General features: G+C 41.9%; 1 protein-coding gene across 5 annotated transcripts; it reads left to right on the plus strand.

Moving 5' to 3' along the window:
* Positions 1-1,441: 1,441 nt before the first annotated feature.
* EOGT (EGF domain specific O-linked N-acetylglucosamine transferase) lies at positions 1,442-19,448 on the plus strand. 5 transcript variants are annotated; one of them, XM_056501248.1, is made up of 17 exons: positions 1,442-1,661; positions 2,186-2,232; positions 3,044-3,273; positions 3,617-3,717; positions 4,269-4,377; positions 4,464-4,558; positions 5,638-5,742; positions 6,808-6,914; positions 8,092-8,195; positions 10,666-10,758; positions 11,420-11,491; positions 11,977-12,063; positions 13,106-13,174; positions 13,983-14,044; positions 14,967-15,086; positions 16,033-16,135; positions 16,509-19,448. In XM_056501248.1, the coding sequence occupies exons 3-17, from the start codon at positions 3,064-3,066 to the stop codon at positions 16,653-16,655; spliced, it is 1,584 nt and encodes a 527-aa protein (XP_056357223.1). In that variant the 5' UTR covers positions 1,442-1,661; positions 2,186-2,232; positions 3,044-3,063; the 3' UTR covers positions 16,656-19,448. The 5 variants fall into 5 exon arrangements, with proteins under 5 accessions (XP_056357223.1, XP_056357222.1, XP_056357226.1 ...); XM_056501247.1 differs by having other exon boundaries at positions 3,049-3,273; XM_056501249.1 differs by lacking the exon at positions 1,442-1,661 and adding an exon at positions 1,725-1,743.
* The last annotated feature ends 2,154 nt before the right edge of the window (positions 19,449-21,602 follow it).

A 21,602-nucleotide genomic window follows, 5' to 3' on the forward strand; every position in this document is an offset into this window, starting at 1 on the left:
AATAGCCTGGTTTGCTCATTTTTGATATAATTGTATGCTTGTTTTGAAGAAACCTTAATGTCTGCTTGAACACAACTCATCACTCTTACTGAGATTGCCTAGAAGACTAACATGCAAAATGAAAGGAATTAGGTTAGAATTCTAGTACTCACTTTTGTCTAAATTTATTATTTTAGAACATTCCTTCTGAAAGCAACTCATTTATCTTTCATTTTCACTGCATATGCAAGTATAAAGAAAGGTTATTTAAGGGTTAGTCAATGTAGTGTTCAGAGGGAGCTGAATTGCTCATGGAAAGACCTCTGTGGATGTAGGTGGGTTTGAATGAGGAATAGATTACTCTGGTACTCACTTCCTTTAGGAACTCAAGAGCCCATATTCAAAATCTCATGTCAAAATCACATGAGAGAAGGGTTAGTTCTATTTCTTTTCCAGCTACACATTTCTTGTAATTTATGTGCTTACATTTTACTAAGGGCTATAATGATCTTTAATATGAGGTGAAATTGTTATCACAGAAATTAAACCCCTTGGTTTCTAGCTGTAAAATATGTATAAACTGTAAAAAGCACTGGTCAGCATAAAATAAAATTTTCCGCTAACAGTGTGCTCTGGTTCTCTTTGAGAAAATACTTAAAAATAGTTCTGGGGAGGGAGGGTGGGTGTGAACCTAGTGCTGGGAAAGGAAAATATTACTTAAGGTAGAAGACACCAGATGTAGTTGGAACACAGTTACAGATGCCAGTTGAAGTCTTGCAGTACCGTGGGTATTTACGTACGAGGGGCTGGTTTGTTTCTAAATGCACCGCAGCGATGGAGTTGTGGATAATGTGACATTTCCACCAATTTCCTTTATTCAGATGAGCGGTGTCCCTGCGGGGCCAGCTCCTGCCGGCGCCCGCAGCTTCCTGGCTCGGGCTGAGCGTTTGTTCCTCGTTTCCCACCTGGGAACGCGGGGAGAAGAGGTCTGGGCTGTGCTGGAGGCTTCAAAGCTCTTTAGTGCCGGTGCCTGTGCCTCCCCCGGCGCTCGTCCCTGCGGGAATTGGGTCAAGGCGAAGGCGGGTGCGGGATGAACCTCTGTCCCTGCGCCTGGGGCTGTCCGTGAGCGCGGCGGTCCCGGCCCGCTGGGCTCGGGGGGACGCCTGGAACAATGGGGTGCCGGAGCCTGCGCTTCCTGCCGGGCCGCGGCAGGAAAAGGCCCTTTTCCTCCGCATCCTGCGCTCGCCGCTCCCGGGGCGGCAGCGTTTAATTTCCGGCAGCAGAAGGAAGACGCGGCTGCTCCGGCGCTGCTCCCCCCGGGCAGGTGCCCTTCGCTGCGGGCCCCACCTGAGCCGCGCCGCCCGGGCGCTGCGGGCAGGCTCCTCCTTCCCTGCTCCTTCCCTGCTTTCCTTCCCTGCTTTCCTTCCCTGCCTCCTTCCCTGCCTCCTTCCCTGCCTCCTTGCCCGGTCCCGCCGCCCCGGGCGGGGCGGTCCCGGCGGTGCCGCCCGTCCCTCCCTCGCACCCGCACGGCGCTTCCCCCGGAGCCCGGCGGGGCCGGGCCGAGCGCTGCCCCGGACATGAGGATTGCGGCCGGCGGCGAGCGCCGAGCAGGAGCAGCGGCCGCTCCCCTGGGCCGCGGGGCTCCTCGGGGCCGGCGGGGCTGAGGCGCGCTGAGATACGCGGTGAGATATGCGGTGAGATGCGCGGTGAGATGCGCGGTGAGATACGCGGTGATATATGCGGTGAAATACGCTGAGATACGCGGTGAGATGTGCGGTGAGGTGCGCGGTGAGATGCGCGCTGAGATGCGCGCTGAGATGCGATGCGATGCGGTGCCGGGTCCAGCACGGGCATGGCAAGCGTGGGTCAGGCACCAGGTCCGGTTCTGGGTCCGGGTCCGGGTCCGGGTCCGGGTCCGGGTCGGTCCCCAGCACGGCCTGGCGCAGGGTGCCGGCACCTCGCCGCAGTGACAGCCCCACAGCCGGCGCTCAGCCGCGTGTTCCGGGCACACCGCAGGGTTTGTGCTGGCAGAGGTGTGATCCCTGGGAAATTCCCCGTGTCCCGGGGGAGGGACCCGAGTCACGATCGGCACGGGCTGAGGGAGCTGCTCTCTCTGCTGGGAACGTGTCCCCAGGGACAGGACAGTGTCCTGAGGACATCTCCTTCTGCAGCACGTTTATAACTCCACCTTCCTCCCCCACTCTAGCTTTCTGTACCTGGGAAATTCGAAGTGGTTCCTCTCAAACCAAACAGGTAAAACTACTTGTATCGTAGGAATTTTGCTAAAGGCTTTGGTTGAAAGCAAGCATGCAAATTTTAGCAAATTATAACACCAAAAAAAGGTGGAGTTTAGATACAGGCCATACATTTTTTTCCTCAGGAAGCTGAGTGGTTCAAAGCAGGGGTGTTATATGAGAAGGTTGTATTAGCAGGAAGGTATGCAGTCAGCTTTAGGGTATACAGATGTGTGTGTACATGTATATATATAAATATACTTCTATTATATATAAAATTATATATAGAATATACTCAGTAGTCAAGTTTCTTTAACATGATATTAAGTACTAAAAACAGGCATCCTATAACAGACTTATCTGTCACCCTCTATTGGTGTCTGCCTATTTTTCCCTCAGCTAATGATTAGTTCAAAGTGGAGAATGTATTATTTTCATACTTTAAAAATAAAAATCCTTCTTTTCTCACCCCTCCCCCCAGTTTTCTACTTTTTCTCCCTTCTCATTGGATATTACATGCTCTATACTTAGTTTCCACATGGAACTCTCAGGATCCCTTGGCATTTAGCTAAAGTAAACACACCCATTTTAGCTTGACTGGGAGTTTGTAGTGCGTAATAACGCTCAATGACTAATGATTCAAAGATAATCCTGAGGTTGTGCAGTCTGGCCTCTCAGTGAAAGTTTGGTCTTCACAGGAAAAAGAAACCACCCCAGAAATGCAAGTACAAATTCTTTGACTATATGTCTGACTCTGACTGAATTTTGTCTTGTGAGCTTGAAATGCTGCAAATATGTTAATTTAATTTTTTCCTATTTTATTTATAAAGTACAGAACTCACAGGTTGCCATGTTTATGTTGCTTGTGTTTGGATTGCTACTGCAAGAAATTCTGGCTAATTCCCAAGCTGAAAATCCTGCTGAATTCCCAAACATTCCAGAAGAGCCATTCTACAGCTACAAAGCCATCAACTTGCCAGATGAGCATATCCCCTACTTTCTGCACAATAACCAGCATGTTGCTGACATCTGTAAGCAGGATGCTCTTTGCCCATATAAAGTAAGTTTGTTTTTTTCTGTTTGTTCAAATATGCTATTGGGGTGGTTTATTCTTGGGAGTTGTAGATGGTGATTAATTGGTCTCCTTGCTAATTAGTCAGTGAAAGGTTTTGTTTCAGAACATATAAAAGACAAGAGTAATATTGTTGTGCATTGTGTCCTCTTTGGAGCCTCTGCTGTGCATGAAGAATCTGGCTGTTGTTTCTCAAACTCTGAAAACAGACCAAACCAAAAGCCTTTTATGCAAGATTTATGAGCAAGATGTAATTTAAAAGCCAACAACTTACTTAAATCATTTCCCATTTTCCTGTTGCAAAATCTGATTCAGTCATTCTGTGTTGCAGAAACACTTGAAGAAACTTAAATTGTGCTGGGGTTATGAGAAATCTTGCAGATCAGAGAACAGGTTCAGTTATCCAGTGTGTGATTATATTGAAACTGGATGGTGAGTTTAATTTTAAATGTCTACTGTACATTATGGTAAAAAAATAGCATAGTACTCACTTTGATATAGCTGTGAAGTAAACATTATTGTGATATTTAGAATTTAAAGAGTGATTTTTTGTGGACACCTGTGTATATATATAAATGTATGCATTTATGCATAATGAGACTTTCAATGTGATTTTAAAAATTTAGCTTTTTAAGGAAGAAAATACTGCTAGAAATACTTCCTGACAGAATGTTTTCATTATTCTGATATAGCCTTGAATTCAGATTCCTAAAATAACTGTATTTCCTTTCTTAGCTTTAAAAACAGAGGAAAAAATGTGAAAAAAAATTCTACCCTTTTAGGGGAGAATAGCTTTAAATTGTCATTGATGTTTTCACTCACATGCAGCTGATAAGTGTTTCCTGTTTTGGCATCTTAAATGCCAATAAAATAACTGGCTGGTCCTTCTGTTCCACTTCCAGTGGAAAAATGTTATCTGTTGAAGTTATTACTAGAATTGAGCAACAGACCTTGATTTGTTTCTTCTGTCCTTCTCTCATCAGGGCAAGTGACATTGAGACAGCCCAGCAGATATTCTGGAAACAAGCAGATTTTGGATACGTTCGAGAGAGGCTCAGTGAAGTGAAAACCCATTGCAAGCCTGCAGCAACAGTAGGTATTTCTGGTAGGTGTGATACTTTGCACTTGTTTTAAAAAATAGTTTTTGTTATTGACAGAATTCTACTTGTTCTTAACAGGGGGATTCATCTCTGACCTGCTCCCAGTACCTTCAGCATTGCAGAGCAACAAACTTGTACATTGATTTACGAGCTGTGAAGAGAAACCATGACAGGTCTCTGATTTGCCTGTGTTGTAGCAAAAACTGGGTGGCAGGGAAAAGGATTTGAGAATTTCTTTAACAAAGCTGGTTTGCTTGTTGCCATGGGTTTTACTGCTGATCAGAGGCTTGTTGCTGAAGCCCTGTAAAGGTTTACACCTCTTTACTGCTGACTGCTGCTGGTGGTGTAAAAACCCAAGTTCTCAGTTTTATGGAATCATGATGGGTGATTGAGATCCTCCCTGATGGAAGAGAGGAAGACATTTCTGTGTCTTCAGCCATGCCCTTCCTTGGTCAGATGATACAAAATAAGTTGTTTTTGTCTGAGGAACCAAGGCCTTTCCTGTGCCTTTATAGATCCAGGAGCTGCAATTTTAGATACTGAGTGACTGAGGAGAGATCTGAACCTGGATCTTCCACATCCTGAATTAAAAAGCTACATATTTGAAACTGGATGAAAAAATTATGTCTGTGGTGCTGGCATGACCCTCTGCCTTGTCTTTGAAATCAGTATCTTGGTCTGGTTCATGTCTGAGACTGATATTACCCTCCAAAATGGGTTTTGCATCATTACAGCCTGTCCTGGAAGCTAATTTAGACAGTGCTTTTAGCTAGCAGCTTGTGTTCAGGAAATTTATTCTTATACCTCACTCTTCATACATCGTATAAAATCCTTGGGTAGCAAAGTGGTTTGTGAAGTAAGGTAAGTGAAGTGAGGTAAATTTAAATTTACCTGTTTTCTTTTAATAAAAACCCAAAAACTACAACCAGAGATGGTCCCTGTCATACAGTGAGGCATCACTGTCATGAAGCAAAATTTAATTAAAATACTCATGTGGGTATGTGTAAATATTTCTTAATAACACTCTGGGTGGATTATATGATATCTAGACCTTCAAAGACACCACTATCTTTATTTGGGAGTTATGGGAAATTCTTGATTTACACTGAGGAAAATACTCAGGTTTTAGATATGTATGAAGTGCCCTGCTGAACTGAGACTAAGTAGCACTGGCTTGAGTATGTAATTGAGCTTGCAGGGCACTATAGCCCTGTTGCACAAAAGTTGATAGACCTTTTCTAATTTGCATTAGATTCAAAGAAGACTTTTTCCAGAAGGGAGAAATTGGTGGTCATTGCACCCTCGACGTTCAGGCATTTTTGGCTGAAGGTCAGCGCAAGAGCCCTCTGCAATCTTGGTAAGAATCTCTTGTCAAGGCTGCTTCCAAGTTCTCTTGCTAATTATTTCAGATTTTTGTCATTGGCATTACCAGCTGTGTGTAGGGGATTTCATACTGAGGAAAGACCTGCTCCTCTTAAGGTCAATTTGAGAGTTCATGTTAGAAACCTCTGACAGTTACATCTGTGCAGAAAGTCTGAACCACACTGTGTGTAATTGTGTCCTGCCTCATTTGCAGCAGCAAAAGGTGTGAAATCATCTTGCAGCTGGAAGTTCTAACCTCCAGGTGTTTTCTGGGCAAGGTGCTGGTGCTGTGCCTAATCTGTGTGTACAAGGGGTGATGGTTCTGTGGTGAGGTGCCTTGAAGTGAGTTCAGAGTCCTTGGTGAGGATGATCTGGATATGTGCTCACATGGAGCTTGTGCTGGGAATGTGGGGTGGGCTGAGTCCACAGGCTGAGTAGGAAGTGCAGAGCATCACAGTTTGCATGTTAGCACTTCAAAGCTGCCTTGCCAGTTAATTGATGAAGGAACTGGAGCCATTAACATCCATATAATAATTTATTCTTATCCTTTGCTTGTAGTTTCTTTTTCTTTCCCCATTTCTCATTGATGTTTAATTTAAGTCAAGAACTGCTGCAGAGGAGGAAGACTTCTCCTCTACCTGCTACTGTCATCACAAGTGCTCATCCTTGTTTAGATGCAGGAGCAATAAATACTGCCTCTGCATTCAGTATTCCAACCAAAGCATGGAAATCTCTGCTTAAGTCTCTTTGGCAAGGCAGATCAGGTTGGGTGGAGCCACAGATCCAGGCTCTGAGGCTCTGCTACATCCCTGCTGCCTTGATTTGGAGATCAAAGGTGCTGTTCACTCCAGAGATCAAAGGCAATGTTTAACCTCTAGAAGCCCTGAAGAACCTTCTGTTATAATTTCAAATCATTTTAATTGTCAGACTCTATCAGTTTGCAGCAGTCCTGCTAACTGAAATGGGCTGGAAGGACAGTTACTAAACCTGAGACATGAGAAGTACATTTGTTTAAATGTGTTGATGTCAAAGGACATTCTGTGTGATTGAATCTTTCTAGGTTTGCAGAACTCCAGACATTCACTGCATTAGACTTCAGGCCTCTAGAAGATGGGATGTGTGACATTGTTATTGAAAAGCCAACATACTTCATGAAATTAGATGCAGGTAATTGGTATCTTTAGTTTATTTTTTTTGGTACTGCAGTAAAAAAACTCATTCAACTTGTCCATCTACATTATGCCTTTGTGATAGTTAAGCTCACTTGTAAAATGAAAAATGATGTGTTTGTTAGCTCCTTTTTAGTTCTTCTTTTTGGTGTAGTTCCAGTGATGAACTTGGAAACCAAAATTTGAAAATCTTATAATTTCCCACAGATGATTTAAAAAAAAAATCAGAATGATTTCCTGTTTTTGCCCTACATGGCTGTTCTCTGGACTGTGGTTTGGCAGAGTCTGACTTTGTGCCAAGGGCTGTTCTGACTGTGTTTCTGCATGGTTCCATCCCATCAAACACAGTGGGTGTCTGTGTCCTGCAGCAGGTGCTCAGCAGCAGGACTGGGGGCACTGATGACAGGGAAGAGAAGTGCTGCTCCAAGAGGGGCAGCACTCAGAAACCTTCAGGAATCTGACATTTTTGAGCTTCACCAGCCTTTTTGTTGGTGGAGGAGGTGTTGAGGATGTGGCCAGACCAAGCAGCTGCAGGGGCTGAGCTGTGTTTGGGCTGGGTGCCCATGTCCTGTCCCAGCTGTGGTTCAATTCCTCCTCCTCCCCTGCCACTGCCTGACATTTTAAGCCAAGCTTGAATGGAACTGGACTGTGTTACCTCCTTTGTGCTCCCTCCTTTGTTTCATGGGAGGTTTTTGTGCACCAGGGATGAGCAAGAGAGAAGAGCTGAGGAGTGATTTGGGCTTTGGCTTGTGTGAAAATACAAGTTCTGTCTTGAGCTTCCCTCAGCCCCACTAAAGCAGAGCCCAGACCTGTGCTGGAGTTCTCATGTTTCCTTGTGTCTGACTGGGCTGTGTTAAAGCAGGAGATGCTTTCATATCCTTCAGAAATCAGCTGCAGACTGTAAAGAGAAATAGCACATGAAGCTCATCTTATTCTTTCTTTTGGCCACTCTTCTAACTCTTTTGTACTTTTAAAAAACACATTTTACCTCAGATTTCCTTCCTTGATCCCTTCCTTTTAGAGGTTCCTTTTTTTAGGTTGTATTAGGAGGATTCAAGGTGGCAGAAGCAGAGGAGGCTAATATAAAATGCAGGATGCTAATCAGGAAAAATGCATAAACCAATAAAAGTGGAGCAAGTAATGCAGTGTTTTGCTAACAGTTCTTTCTTTTTCAGGTGTTAATATGTACCATCACTTCTGTGATTTTGTCAATCTTTACATTACCCAGCATATCAATAATTCCTTCAGTACTGATGTCAACATAGTCATGTGGGACACTGTAAGTCTGCTGTGCTTTCAACATATTTGTGATGGGTTTTACTTCTGCTTTATAGAGACTCTGAAGGTTTTAGTAGCCAATCCTCAGCTCTCTCATGGGCATAGCCATGTGCAACTGATAAATTTCTGAATCCTTTTATTACAGGGGCATGAGTAATAGTTAGAAAACAGATTTTCTACGATAAACCATGTGCTGTTGGAATGCTCAGCTATGCTAGTACATATACCTTATTTTTTGGTGTAACCTCAAAAATAACCTGATCAATATTTCTAATCTGTAGCATTTGAAGTTTTAACTGGTTTTTGTAGGCTCTTTTCTCTTGGAATATTGAAGTAGATTTGCTCAACTGTTTCTCCTGTATTTAAAATGAAATGCAGTCTTGCATTTTTTGCAGTCTTGTAAATCAGCAGTGTGCAGCCTGCAGTAAAGAAAACAGCTAAATTAAATCCTTATATATTAAAACAGTGTTTAATATTTAATTCCTTTAAGTAGCCTTCTTGCAGTTCCCTCAATCACCTCTCATATTGCCATGATAATATTAAACAAGTTTTTAAGTGGGGCTGCTGAGTTGAAACCATGACTGTGTTTGGGTAATATTAGTTTTATTGGACAGTGTTTAAGTTGTGTAGGAGGGTATTAAACTAAATAAAACACGACTGGGCAATATGTAATATGCCAGATATTATATGGTCCAGAAACAACAGTTTTTGAATATGACACTGTCCCACACCTCTTTTGTGATCATAAAGTGCTGAGTTTTCTCTCTCAGCATTTTGTGCTAGGACAACTAAACTTCAATAGAGAATGGTAAATATTCCCTGCTTGCTGTTTAATGAGAAACCTGTTTGGCCAGAAGAAACTCTTTTTTCTAACTCTATTGTATTTTAAAGCTAAAATCAGTGCCATCTGTCAGGTGAGTGAGCCCTCTAGGTGTTGCACAGGGAGCTGTTAATCCAGCTCTGATGGCTTTCTGAAAAGATCAGGTGTCTTTCAGCATGGTAAATTACTCTGAAAAGCAACTCTTTGTCTTATATCGTGTTGCAGAATCAAATAACTCTTTCAAATGCACCATTCAAAGTTTGTAGAGCCACACTGTTACAATTTTAAATGAGCATTACCTGCTCAGGCAGCTGGAGTTCATTGCTGTGTAAAACCAGGTGATGGCACCAGTCAACTGCTGATGAACTGTCTGTACTCATCTAAAGGTGGACTTGAGCTTATTATTAATTCTCTTTTTTTTACCTTGATGTAATTAGATTTGGCCACACTTCCTAGCTACTGTTCTTATTAAAGAGTAATGCCCTTAGATGTAGGTTAAACAAAGCAGAAAATGAGTAGGAATTCCACTGGGTGTTGGTGTGCAGGGAAGAAATGTTTATAAAGCACTTTTAAGGAGACCAGAGAGGGTTAGAAAGTGGTGCTTTCATCAGTTCTCCACTTCTAATCTGGGAGAGCAGTTCTTGTAATACATGGCCAGAAGGGAGTCTGGAATGTAAAATTCATTAAAACCTAATGGCAGAACAAGAGGAAGGCCTCTTGAACCGAAGGAAATCTGAGCCCTTTAGATTCCTTTACATTTCACCAGATATCTGTTCTCTCCTGCTATCATTTGCAGTCCTATTTTCAAATTTCCTATTTAGAGTGTTCCCAGACAACTTCCCAAGCAGCCTGAGCCAGCCCCAGAGCTGAAAGGAAGCTTTGGTGAGAATCTGCACCGGGGCTGCTGGGGGCAGATTTAATTGCATTCAGAGAGCAGGAGGTGGTGGCTCAGCCCTGGGGGGTGCAGGAAAGGTGCAGATTGAAGGCAGGAGCCCCTGCTGCTGGGATCATGCTCTAGGGAGTACATGGCTCTCTAAAAGTTCCCCACAGAACTTTTAAAGGAGGAACTTTTTTACTGCTCTGAATAGAAACCTCTTGGCTGTTCCTTCCACCAAATCAGACAGTTTCCTTCAATTTGTGATACATGTGACATATACAAATGACAATCCCAAAACAGGCAAAGGCAAAACCAGCTTGTTGTGGCGTTTTACCTCAAACTTCAGTGCTGAACTTGAATTCCCAGGGTTGTTTTTTTTTTTTTTAATCTCAGATGTTGAAATTTAGGTTTTCTACCATCCCTGTGTTTGTGCAACTTCAGATTTAACTTGTGTTCTGTTGACCCTGGGAAAAGTAGTAAGGAATTCTCACTCTTAACTCAGAAATTATAATCTGCTATTGAAGGAATTGTCTAGTTGGCTAATTTATAGAAGTTTTTATTAAATATTAACCACCTGAGAGGTAATTTGAGTTACCTGCCAGTGCAAACACAGTTTGGTGCTGTGTTCTGTTCTAGGCTACCTTGGGTCCTGTGGTGGTGTTGCACATATTAACTGTATTAAAACTGATATACAGAACCTGTAAATCATGAAGAGAGGCTCTAATATGCATTTATGTAACTGTTGTACCCTTGTTTTTCTTGCTTTCCTCCTAGAGCTCATATGGCTATGGTGACCTGTTCAGTGAGACATGGAAGGCATTTACTGACTATGAAATAATTCACTTGAAAACCTTTGACTCTAAAAGGGTATGGGATTCTATATTTTGTTTTAATTTAGAGTCACTTGGGAGAAAATATGACAACTTCTCAAGCTGCTTGGGGTCATGGGTGTTCCAGAGGAAAGCATTAATGCTTTCCATGCATGTTTAATTTGTGTAGTATAACATTCTACCTCAGAAACAAGAACTGTAATCTGATTCTGTCTATCCTTTATATGGATGGACCTAACTTTTATGTCCTGTGAGGTGGTATTTCTGGATAGGTTTTGCTTCTGCAGGACTCCTAACTGAAGTTAAGGGTTATCAAATAGTCTTTCTAAAGTCTTCTGATTCCTCCTGAGGTAACTATTGGCATTCCTGCTGCTTATCATTAAAAAAAAAAATTACACAAAAAAATGCATCCATTCATTCAGAGCTCATTTTTGCCTCTTCAATCTAGTAGTGAACTCATTAACTCTTTTCCCTCTCTTTAGTCCGTGTTTGTTCTGATTCGGGGTGTTTTCACCACCTCTTCCCACACTTGCACGTCCCTAGGGAGAGCTGTTTTGGGATCTTTGTTCTATTCATCTGCACAGCCAGGAAGCCAGGCTGTCCTTGGCAGGAATTGCTGGCTCATTAGGAGCAGGCTGCAGGGAATGGCTGGGGAAGGCAGCAGTGGGCTGGCTGTAACTCCATGATCCCCTTGCCAGGTGTGCTTTAAGGAAGCCGTGTTCTCCTTGCTGCCCCGGATGAGATATGGATTGTTCTACAACACACCCCTGGTGAGTCCCTTTGTCCATCCATTCTCACCAGGAGGGTGTGGCAGGGTGGAATCTGAGCTGGGGAATCCCTCCAGCATCATGAAATACACTGCAGTGAAAGTTCCAACATCTAATGGAATGATCTTCCCTAAAGATTGGGATTTTAAAGTTATTCCAGCTGGTTGTGTGCAGCCTCCTGTGTCACAGCTCAGGAGGTGCAAATTATTCTACTTTAATGGGTGGGCACTGTGAACTAACTGGTATTTTTGCAGAGCACAAGAGCCTGAGCACAGTCAGACTTCCCTGAGGGTATTAGCTCACACACTCAGGCTCTAGCACTAGAGAGTTTTATTTCTTTTTAAGTGAAAGTGCCACTTGTGTTGCAGTGAATAGCACAGTGCATGATACTGGGCTTTTGTTCCACAGAATGGTAAAAACCTGGTCACAAAGCTCAGTTTTCTGAGCAAAATAACTCTGTATATTAACAATTGCTTTTTTAATTTCAGATCTCTGGCTGTCATGGTACAGGGCTGTTCAGAGCCTTTTCTCAGCATGTGCTACACAGATTAAATATTACCCAGGAAGGACCCAAGGTGTGAAAGCTGCATAATGCAACTGTAATATGGAGCTGGTGCTTCTGCCAGAGAACATCAGTAGCAAACTGAACCCAGTGGGGAATGGGGGTGTATCTGTGGACCTTTTGTGCTTTCCTGTCATGTTTAGGGTTTGGGTTTTCCATGTTAAGGCCTTCAGAGAACATTTGTGCATGTTTGTGGAAGTTACCCTTATGTTTTATTTCTGTAGGACAGACCTTAAAGCGTTCTCCTTTCCCCCCTTAGGGTCTCTGTATCCATTCTCTGTGCCTTTGTGTCCTTCCTAGCCGAGTCAGACACGTTGCAGGGAGCAGCAGTGGGGATCCTGCAGAGCAGAGCTTTTCCTTTATCATCCCCTTGGATACTGCTGAGCTCAGATGTGGGATCTGGTCCTTCCCTGCTTGCCCAGCACCCTCTGTCTGGTCTGGGCTTCTCTGTTGCTTACTCTGATGGTTTTTGCCCCTTGCCTTGGTGGCCAGAGCAGTTCTGGGCTAGTTGGAGAGTAGCCCACATATTATTGCTGAGGAGCACATTCAGAGCTCTGCACAGGCATTTAGTTATGCTTCTCCTGCTGACACTAATGGGAGCCATGCAGTTAAATCTCTTTATTTCACTTGGAATGCTCACCCCTGTGAGCCCAATTAATTAAAAGAGGTAAAAGGAGGAACTGTTATAGAAGTAAAATATTTTTTTTTTCCCAAGGAACTTGTGCACAAGCCATCCAGAAAGCTGCTTTCCTGCTTTAAAAAACTGCCATATAATGTGTAATACAAAGGCTCTTTTGTACTGAACAAAATAAATCTTGCAGAAAATATTTAGTTCTTAGTTAATAATCAGACTTTCACAAAGTTTTTGTTGCTTTGAATCTGTCAGAAAATACGATGTGAATTTTAAGGTGGTTACATCATCTATTTATTACATGTGGAAGGAGCATATTTAGTTGCTCCTAATAATTGCCAGAAGTAAATATGGCAGAGTTTGGGATTGTTTTTTTTGTGAGGGCTGCCTCTCAGCTAATACACTGCTGCTTCTTTCTTTTCAGGATGGGAAAATTCGAGTCACCATCCTCGCCCGCAGCACAGATTACCGGAAAATATTAAACCAGAATGAGGTGTGGTCCTTTTTATCTTTAAAAGAGATTTATTAGAAGTTAAATTTTGCTCATTGGATTGTTGGTTTTTTTTCAGGTGCAGCCAAAACATCTATTTTCTGGCAAATCTTGGACAAATATGTCCAATGTTTATATTAATTTGTTCTAAAATGTCTTCTAAGCAGTCTCCATTTTATACCCCAGACACTGAACCTTGCTGCCCTTTCTAAATATCCAGTGGAAGACTACAAATGTAATACTAAAAGTATTTCCTCTGAGCAAACAGACACTGCAGATCTTCTGATAAAATGAAATTATTTCACTTTCAGATTATTCCTTTTATTTGTAGCATCTATTTGAAGTCTAACAAAACCCTTTGCAATGCCTGCAGACTGGAGTGCACAAGCCCTTGTATCAGAGTTTGTGCACTCAGAATATAATGAATTTTCATATTGATTTATGGTTTTGAATCGTGCAACTTCATGGACTTGTGTAAAACTTCTTTCATGCTAAAATGATAATATTTAATATTTTCATAATGTTTTCATTCTCTGCTGTTAGTGCCTGACAAAAATGAATTTGGATTATCATCCCCACCTTATGTAGGGAGAAACTGAGGCTTGTGTGATGCAGTAGCTCAGTGGCAGAGCAGACAGAGCAAAGGATTTGTGCTTTGTCTGCTGGGCTGTCCTCAGCTGATGCACACAATTTGTGTTCTGGTACCATGGCAAAGAGAGAAGTTGGTTTTATCTTTGCCAGGTCAGGAGTGCAAGGGAGCAATTAACTGAAGGAGGACACCAAATCCTTGTCTTTTTATTGTTCTCCCCAGCTTGTGAATGCTTTGAAAACAGTGTCAACGCTGGAGGTGAGAGTGGTGGACTACAAGTACAAGTGAGTTGGTGGAGGAAGCTGGTGTGAGCTGGTGCTGCTGACAGCTCTGTCTGTCCCAGGTCCAACCTGGGCAAAACCCAAGGGTTGGGAAGGAAAGTGTTGGGTCAGGTAGTCAAGCACACCCATTCCATAATGCACTGCTTAGGGTCAGCAGGCTCAGGTTAAAGGTTTGAAATCCCTTTTGCTCCCTCTCCCAGAGCCAGCTGTGCTCCCATCAACTTTGTGCAAATGGCTCTGCAATAACTGTTAACAGGAGTTTCCCTTGTATGATGCCAAAGTCTTATTTTATCAGCCTTAGTTCAGTAATCAATAATAACTCTGATTATTTGCTGTCAGTTTGTGGTGCCAGGTGTAGTAGGCACTGTGCCAGGGAGAAATGGATTGAAGGAAAAGTTCCCAAACCATGCATGCCTGTCCCAAATGGCAGCAGCTCCACCTGCAGCTGTCATGAATCATGCAGGAAGAGTGAGAAACTGGAGCAGCACTGAGACATCCGTGTTCTGGCCAAACACAGACAGTGGGAGGAAGTTTATTTGTGTATTTTACTGAATGCACTTCAGAAACAGGTCTTTTCTGCTGGGTTTTAGGTTTTGTTTGGGGTATTTTGTTCATGGTTTTTGGTTTTTTTAAGATGATGCATTTTTTTTTAAAAAGGAAGTAAAAAGAGAAAAACCCCTTAAACTTACAAAAACTTTAAGTTGACAAAAATATTTTTGAAACAAATTCTTGTGAAGTTTTGAAACATGCCTGCATTTCTTTTACTTCCATGCTGAGTTACTGCTGGCTGCACATTTGTGATTCTCAGTATTGTTCCTTGAAAAATCACTTCTCTCTTTCAGTATTCCCTTTAGCCAATTTTGTGTTTTCTGCTGGGGTGGGTAGAGCTGCCACATCATCACCACTTTTGGTGTGTTGTCTGCAGGGAACTTGAATTTTCGGAGCAATTGAGGATTACCCACAACTCTGATATATTCATTGGGATCCATGGAGCTGGACTGACCCACCTGCTCTTTCTGCCAGACTGGGCTGTTGTGTTTGAGCTGTAAGTCTGTCTGTCCCTCCTTCCCCCTCTGTTTGTTGCTGTGTGTTAGTGAAGCCTCTCCCTTCCTGGTATTTGACCATGAATGTTTGTCTTGCAGCCTTGTTTAGAGTTCATATTTGGCAGCCTCTTCTCCTGGGGATCAAAACAGAGAAAGCTTTCGTTATAAAATGCAGTGTAATTATATCATGCAGGCTAAGCCTGTGATTTCTTAATCTTCCATGGTATAAATATAATGGGAAAATGGCAAACCATGAGAAAACCTCATTGTTCAGGTTCTGCTTGGTGAGTCTGAGATCCAATGATGTTTTAGTGATCCAGGTGAATTGATTATGTGCATGTCCAGGACTATTATTGATATTAATTGATTATGTGCTAGCAAGCCCCTGGAGATTTTTCTATCCTCCTTGTTCTGCTCAGGACATGAGCTCCAACTTGCTGGCCAAGGTCAGTTCTGTGCTGTGTTTTGCCTAAATTTCTCTTGTAGCTTCCTTTTAAACTTATTTTGTCACAAGGTGGGGTGTTAGCAGACACTCCAACCTACAGAAGAAAGCAGAAATCCAGAATGCTTGTTAGAAGAACTCTGAATTCTCCATCCTGGGAAATTCTGCTGTGGGAAGGCTGCAGAACTGGTGTTTTGCAGCATAGTCCTGGCTCAAGAATGTTTTGTCCAGTCTCCAAACAAGTTCAGAAACTCAGGGTTGGGTTGTTTTTCACATGTCCAAGAGCTGCTGCAGCTGGACAGGGACATGTCTGACATGCAGATGTTCCTCAAACTGCCTCCAAGGCCACATCCTGAGAGCAGAAGGCAGCCCTTGCTGTTTCAGTGGAGCAGAACTTGTCCATGGTTCTGGTACCTTAGAACTGGACAACAGACATTTCATTTTTCCACCCTGGTAACTTCAGCATAATCTCTGTAGGTAAATATGTTTTTCCTGCCTGTCCCTAGATACAACTGTGAGGATGAACGTTGTTACCTGGATTTGGCAAGGCTGAGAGGCATTCATTACATCACTTGGAGGAAAAGGAATAAAGTATTCCCTCAAGACAAGGTAAGGATGGCCCCACTGGAAGGTGCTGTAACTGAAGGACTTCACAGCTATCCTGCTTTACCTACCCATGTTCTGGTATTTGAAAGATGATATTAATTCTTCAGGCCAAATTAACTTCCCTGTTAAGATTAAGAAATCATTTGATATTAATGGCTGAGGGAAGAAGAGCAATGAAATTAATTGGCCATGAACCATTCATAGCATGGCTGTTATGCAGTTCCTTTGCTGATTTTTTTGCCTCAGATCAGTAGATCAGAAATAATAAATTAAAATGGCAGATCCTCCATTTTTTTCTTGCTTTTTTGAATGGAAGATGTATTGGTCTTTTTTTTTTTTCTTCTTCTGTCTGAAAGTCCTTATCTTGTTTTTCTAGGGACACCACCCAACACTGGGAGAACATCCAAAATTTACAAACTACTCCTTTGATGTGGAAGAATTTATGTATTTGGTGCTTCTGGCTGCAAATCATGTTTCACAGCATTCCAAGTGGCCGTTTAGGGTAAAACACGATGAATTCTGAATTAGACTTCTGACTGAAACACTGTTTTTAATTAATCACAGAATTACCTGTGTTGGAAGGGATTTTAAAGACCATCTCATTTCACCCCCTGCCATGGCAGGGACACCTTCCACTGTCCCAGGCTGCTCCAAGCTCTGTCCAGCTTGGCTTTGGACACTTCCAGGGATCCAGGGGCAGCCACAGCTTCTCTGGGCACCCTGTGCCAGGGCTCACCACCCTCACATTAAAGAATTTATCCCTTGTATCCAATCTAAACCCACTCCCTGTCAGTTTGAAGCCATTCCCCCTTGCCCTGTAAAAAAAAAAATTCCCCCTATGAGGGAAATAACCCATTGTTAATTTGTCAAACCACTTCTTAGCACTGTACCTTGTCTTTATAATTCCTTTCTAATCTGGGAGGTTTTAATATGTAAAAACTATTTTTTCAGACTGTTTCTAGTTTTTTTTTTTGCACTGTATTTCTACATTCCAGATTCTGAAATGCTCTTTATACAAAGATATGTCCACCCATTTCATGTAAGGTTTTCTGAGGTAGATCCAGGGTCAACAGACACTTCAAGCTTGTACTTTAAATTTAGAAACATTTTCACATTAGAGAGCACAGTCTTATGATTTTGCATTTAAATGTAAACTTTGACTCTTGTCCCTGTAGTTATAAATGCTCCAATACAAGAGGTTCACACACAGGTAGGTGCACAGTAGGTTCAGTCAGTTTTCTCTCTCAGAGCAGGTAAATATTTTCCTAAGTGAGTATTTCAAATTTCAGGTAATCTGGGCATTTTCTATTTTCACAAAAACCAGCACTCTGCATTGGAAAACTTGGGCAAATTGGAATAAAACTTGATTTTTTTGAGGATTCTAAAGGGAATGGCCTTCTAGTTTTTTTAAGGACAAATGATAAAATGTGTAGAGTGTCTTTCAGCTGCAGCTGAAAGGAAATGCATTGATGAAGATCATTTTTCTTGGAGTCACTAAAAGCCTAATTTTTAATATTCTTGTTTCTTCAAAATTTTGAAGAGTTAATCCAGAAAACTTTTTAAATGAAATCTTTCCAAATCCAGTAGCATAGTTCACTGTTTTCAGTGAAGGGAATATTAAACCAAAGCTGAGTTATTTTTGAAATTCCCCCTGAAGCTGAGATGTTCTAGTGAGGAAAATAAAGGTAGTAGCAAGTTCAGTGGGATAAAACCTAGAGTTCCATGTTAAATTATGGATTTTTGGGGAATGTGTCCCCATTCAGCCATACAGTCCTGGTGGTTTGGGGCAGGCACTCATTTGTATGGAAAAGCAGGAGAGTTCTGGTAAATACAAACATTTCACTGCTCTAATTGTAGATGGTATTGACTTCCCTTCCCCAGCAATTTCACAGAGTGTGGCTGCATTTACAGACCTGTCTGTACTGCTGGGGATGAGTTACTGTAAGCACAATTTTCATATAGATCTCTCATGACCTTAATCAGTGCACAGGGGAAGCTGGCTAGAGCTGAGACCTTCATATATTTTGTGTATGTGGTGCAATTCTTCCTGGAGAGTGTTGTTTTACTGAGGGGGAAAACTGTTTCACTTTAAAGGACCATAGAAGCAAAATTGCACTTCTTAATATGAGGGGGAAAAAACCCCAAACCCTTGAGCAATACCTGTATTTGTATGTGTCTGTTGGGGTTTTTACCTTGTGTGGTTTTTTTTTAAAGTAAAAAAAAGTGTAAAACTTAAGCCAGTAAAATGTCTGTGTTTGAATGAAACCAATCAAAGGAAAGAAGACATTTAATTATGAACTGTGCACATATTTTTTTTAATAAAAAAGCTTTTTAATTAAAAAAAAAAAAAAAAATTAAAATGTTTTGGTAGTTTGCCAGGTTTTAGAGGCAAATGTTTTAAATACTATTAATTTCTTGGAGTCACATGTTTCTTTTTCCTGCCATGACAAGTTGATGTTCTGAGGTCCAAAGTGATATTCAGGTCTATTTACTTAAGAGTCATTCAGAGGTGATCCTGCTGGCTTTAGTGCTGGGCATTTGAAGATTGGTGTGTGAAAATCTCTGTATATATTGAACTTCCTGGGGTGCAGGTGATGCTGCTGAAGCAGTGAGTGAGTGCTTGAGGCTGCACAGGAGCAGCTAATGAGGAGCTGCTCTTTCAAGTGATCACTAAAACAAATGGTTGAACATATGTGTGCAGGATGGGCTGCAGGGACTTAATCCAAGGGCAAAATATCCTGCCAGCATTCACCAGTTTCAGCAAATTTGAGTGCAGTGTCAACAGTTGATGGCCAACATGTTATTCAGCCTTTATGGCTTAATATTGCTAGGATGAAAAGACTGATTGTGTTGATGAACTTTACAAATAGTACAAGGTTTTCTTGGCAGCAGAAGAGGTTGGGTTGGAGTTTTGGGTTTTGCCAATAAATCCTGAGGGAGTTTGGACAGCAGCAGAGCTCTGGATTGTGGCTTGAAGAGCATCTGGACCATCTTGGGTCTGTCTGGATGTTGGAATTTGAGGGAAGCCATGAGACTCTTGGGCCACTTGGCCTTAAGGCAGGATACAGCTCTGGGTTAAGTTTTCCTAACAGATCATGGGACTCTTGTTCCTTGCTACTTCTGATTTTTTTTTAATTTCTTTTTGGTCTCTCCAGTTCACCCAAGTTTAGAGTCTAAGGAGCACCTTGGCATCAGTGTGATGGATTCAGTTTTGGGACTTAGTGTAATGTTGCAAGTCCTGAATGCTTTTGGGATTGCCTGTTTCCTGTACAATGTAAACCAAGAGTTGGATTTGGAATAAAAAATAATTTATGGATGAATGTTGTTTCTTTCCTTTTTACTTCAGAACTGGTCAAGATGTAATTTCAGGTGTAATTTTTTTCTTTGGAAAGTTCTGTGGAATTTGGGTAAGTGTGAGCAATGGTTTGTGATAGGGAGGTGGCAAATCAGCATTATTAATCTTAAGAGTCTGATTGTAAATATTAAGGCAATACATTTTTAAAAGCCATTAAGTAATAACAGAAATGTTTAATTTTTGCTGTTAATCTTAACAGTATCATTAATGAGATAACTCAGGGTTTAGCATATCATTTAATCCTGAATTTTTAAGGAGAAAAACTGAAGAAAACCTTCTCCTTGAGAGCTTTTTATGTGCTCAGAAGGGTAAAATGTTTGATTTCCATGCTGAATAATTGTTTCAATTTGCAGTGCTTGCCTTAAGTTGAGCTCTTCTATTCCTCTGAACACACATTTCTCATGGATTGGGCTTTTTGCCTGAAGTAAATGAACTGCTCTTGAATCCCCTCTGGCTTTGGCCCAGCAATGGCTGCAGAATGTTGGGTTTTGTTGCTCATCCATGAACTCTCCCCATTCTTGCATTTCAGGTCCTCACCTCAGGCCTGGGTGTGATCCCTTAGGATTTTACTTTTATATTTTTCAAATCCTGTGCTGGTATAATTCCGAACTCCATATAGAGTGTTAGTTAACTCTCTTTACATTTTGGTCAGACAAAGCAATCCCTCCAGGCCTGGAACTAAAGGAGACCCTTGAGCTGGAATTCTTCATTACCTGAGGGTGTAATTGAAGGATTAACCCCTGATAAGTAAACAGACCAAACTTATAATTGTTTGAAAAACTGGTGACCATAGGTCTTGGTGTAGCCTTGGAGGCTTTGGGCTGCCCAAGGTGGATCTGCTGAAGGTCTTTAATAAATACCTGCTCCTATTCCCTTAGTCCTGCCCTGCCTCTGGTCTAGGCAGCCACTCCAAGCCCTGCCCAGAATGGGAACCCTCCTGGGTCAGTGCCAGGGCTCAGCTCATCCCAGCCCAGTCCAAAACCCAAACCTGCAGCTTGAACTGTCCCAGCAGTGCAGCTGAAAACAGCATTTTGTGTTTGGGGGGACAGATGCACTCAGGGAGCAAGAGAGTTGAGGAGAGAGGAACCAGTGTAAGGTTTCAGATGAGTAAAACAGGCAGAGAGCCATTCTCAAGCTCAGAGCTCAGGAGACCTCTGGGAATGTGGTTATGAATCAAGTGAAATGTGTGGAAAACTGGTTGGGACAGAGCCAAAAATGAGAGGAGTGAAAATACTCATGTCACAAACTGCAGGGAGTACAGAGGGGGAAAAGGAAAAGTCCTGAATTCCCCTGAGTCTGAGCCAGGAGAAGGGAGCATCCCTGACCAGGGGGCTGTGTGGAGAAGGGACAGGGCTGGAAAACTGGTGGTGACCTGGGAGTTGTGCTGGAGAGATGAAGAAAAGGGCAGGGCAGGATGAAAGGAGGTGTTGCCATAGTGGGATAGGGCTGACAGCACATACACAGTAATTTTTTATTGGCTGCTGTCCTCTCTTGGAATACTGAAATATTTTTATAATATAACAATATGATATAGATAAAATACAAAAATAACCTTTGCATATAAATATAATGGAATAAATAATATATAAATATATATAGTATAACATTAAGTATTTGTTGTTACCATTATCTTTTGGATAGGGGAATAAAACTCGAATAATAAACTATCTCTTAATTTCCTTTATGGTTTTTTGATTTCCCTTTCCAATCATTCCATGGCAAATCAAAAAGGAGAAGTAGAAAGGTAAATTGCACTATTACTGAGAATAAATTTGTTTTGAATATGTATAACTTCGACAGTGACATTGTTCTTTTGACTTTTTTTTTTTTTTTTAAATCAGACCTTCTTTTGGCCTTTAGAAAAGTATTTATTAATGTTGTACACAAAGGGCATAAAGCTTTCGAGTAGTGGGTGAGAAATCAATTGTCTGGAGCTCTGCTCCCCCATCACCTGGGAACAAAAGAGTGTCAGGAATGTTAATTTTGGTTGCCAGGTGTTTGAGGGCTGGGTTTGTTGAAAGCTGAACAAAAGATGACGTTCAACCAGGATTTTAAAAGAGAAGGTTGGGAATGCGTCAGTTATTTTCTAGATCCAGCTGATAATAAAGTCACCCT

This window comes from Oenanthe melanoleuca, chromosome 12 (assembly GCF_029582105.1).
Source record: "Oenanthe melanoleuca isolate GR-GAL-2019-014 chromosome 12, OMel1.0, whole genome shotgun sequence".
In the NCBI taxonomy this organism is placed as follows: domain Eukaryota; kingdom Metazoa; phylum Chordata; class Aves; order Passeriformes; family Muscicapidae; genus Oenanthe; species Oenanthe melanoleuca.

Excerpts from the sequence above, each read along its gene's own strand:
- EOGT (XM_056501248.1), top strand. The coding sequence starts at position 3,064 with ATGTTTATGTTGCTTGTGTTTGGATTGCTACTGCAAGAAATTCTGGCT. Across the intron at positions 11,492-11,976 it reads TGTTCTACAACACACCCCTG|ATCTCTGGCTGTCATGGTAC; the intron begins GTGAGTCCCTTT and ends TTTTAATTTCAG. Across the intron at positions 12,064-13,105 it reads TTACCCAGGAAGGACCCAAG|GATGGGAAAATTCGAGTCAC; the intron begins GTGTGAAAGCTG and ends CTTTCTTTTCAG.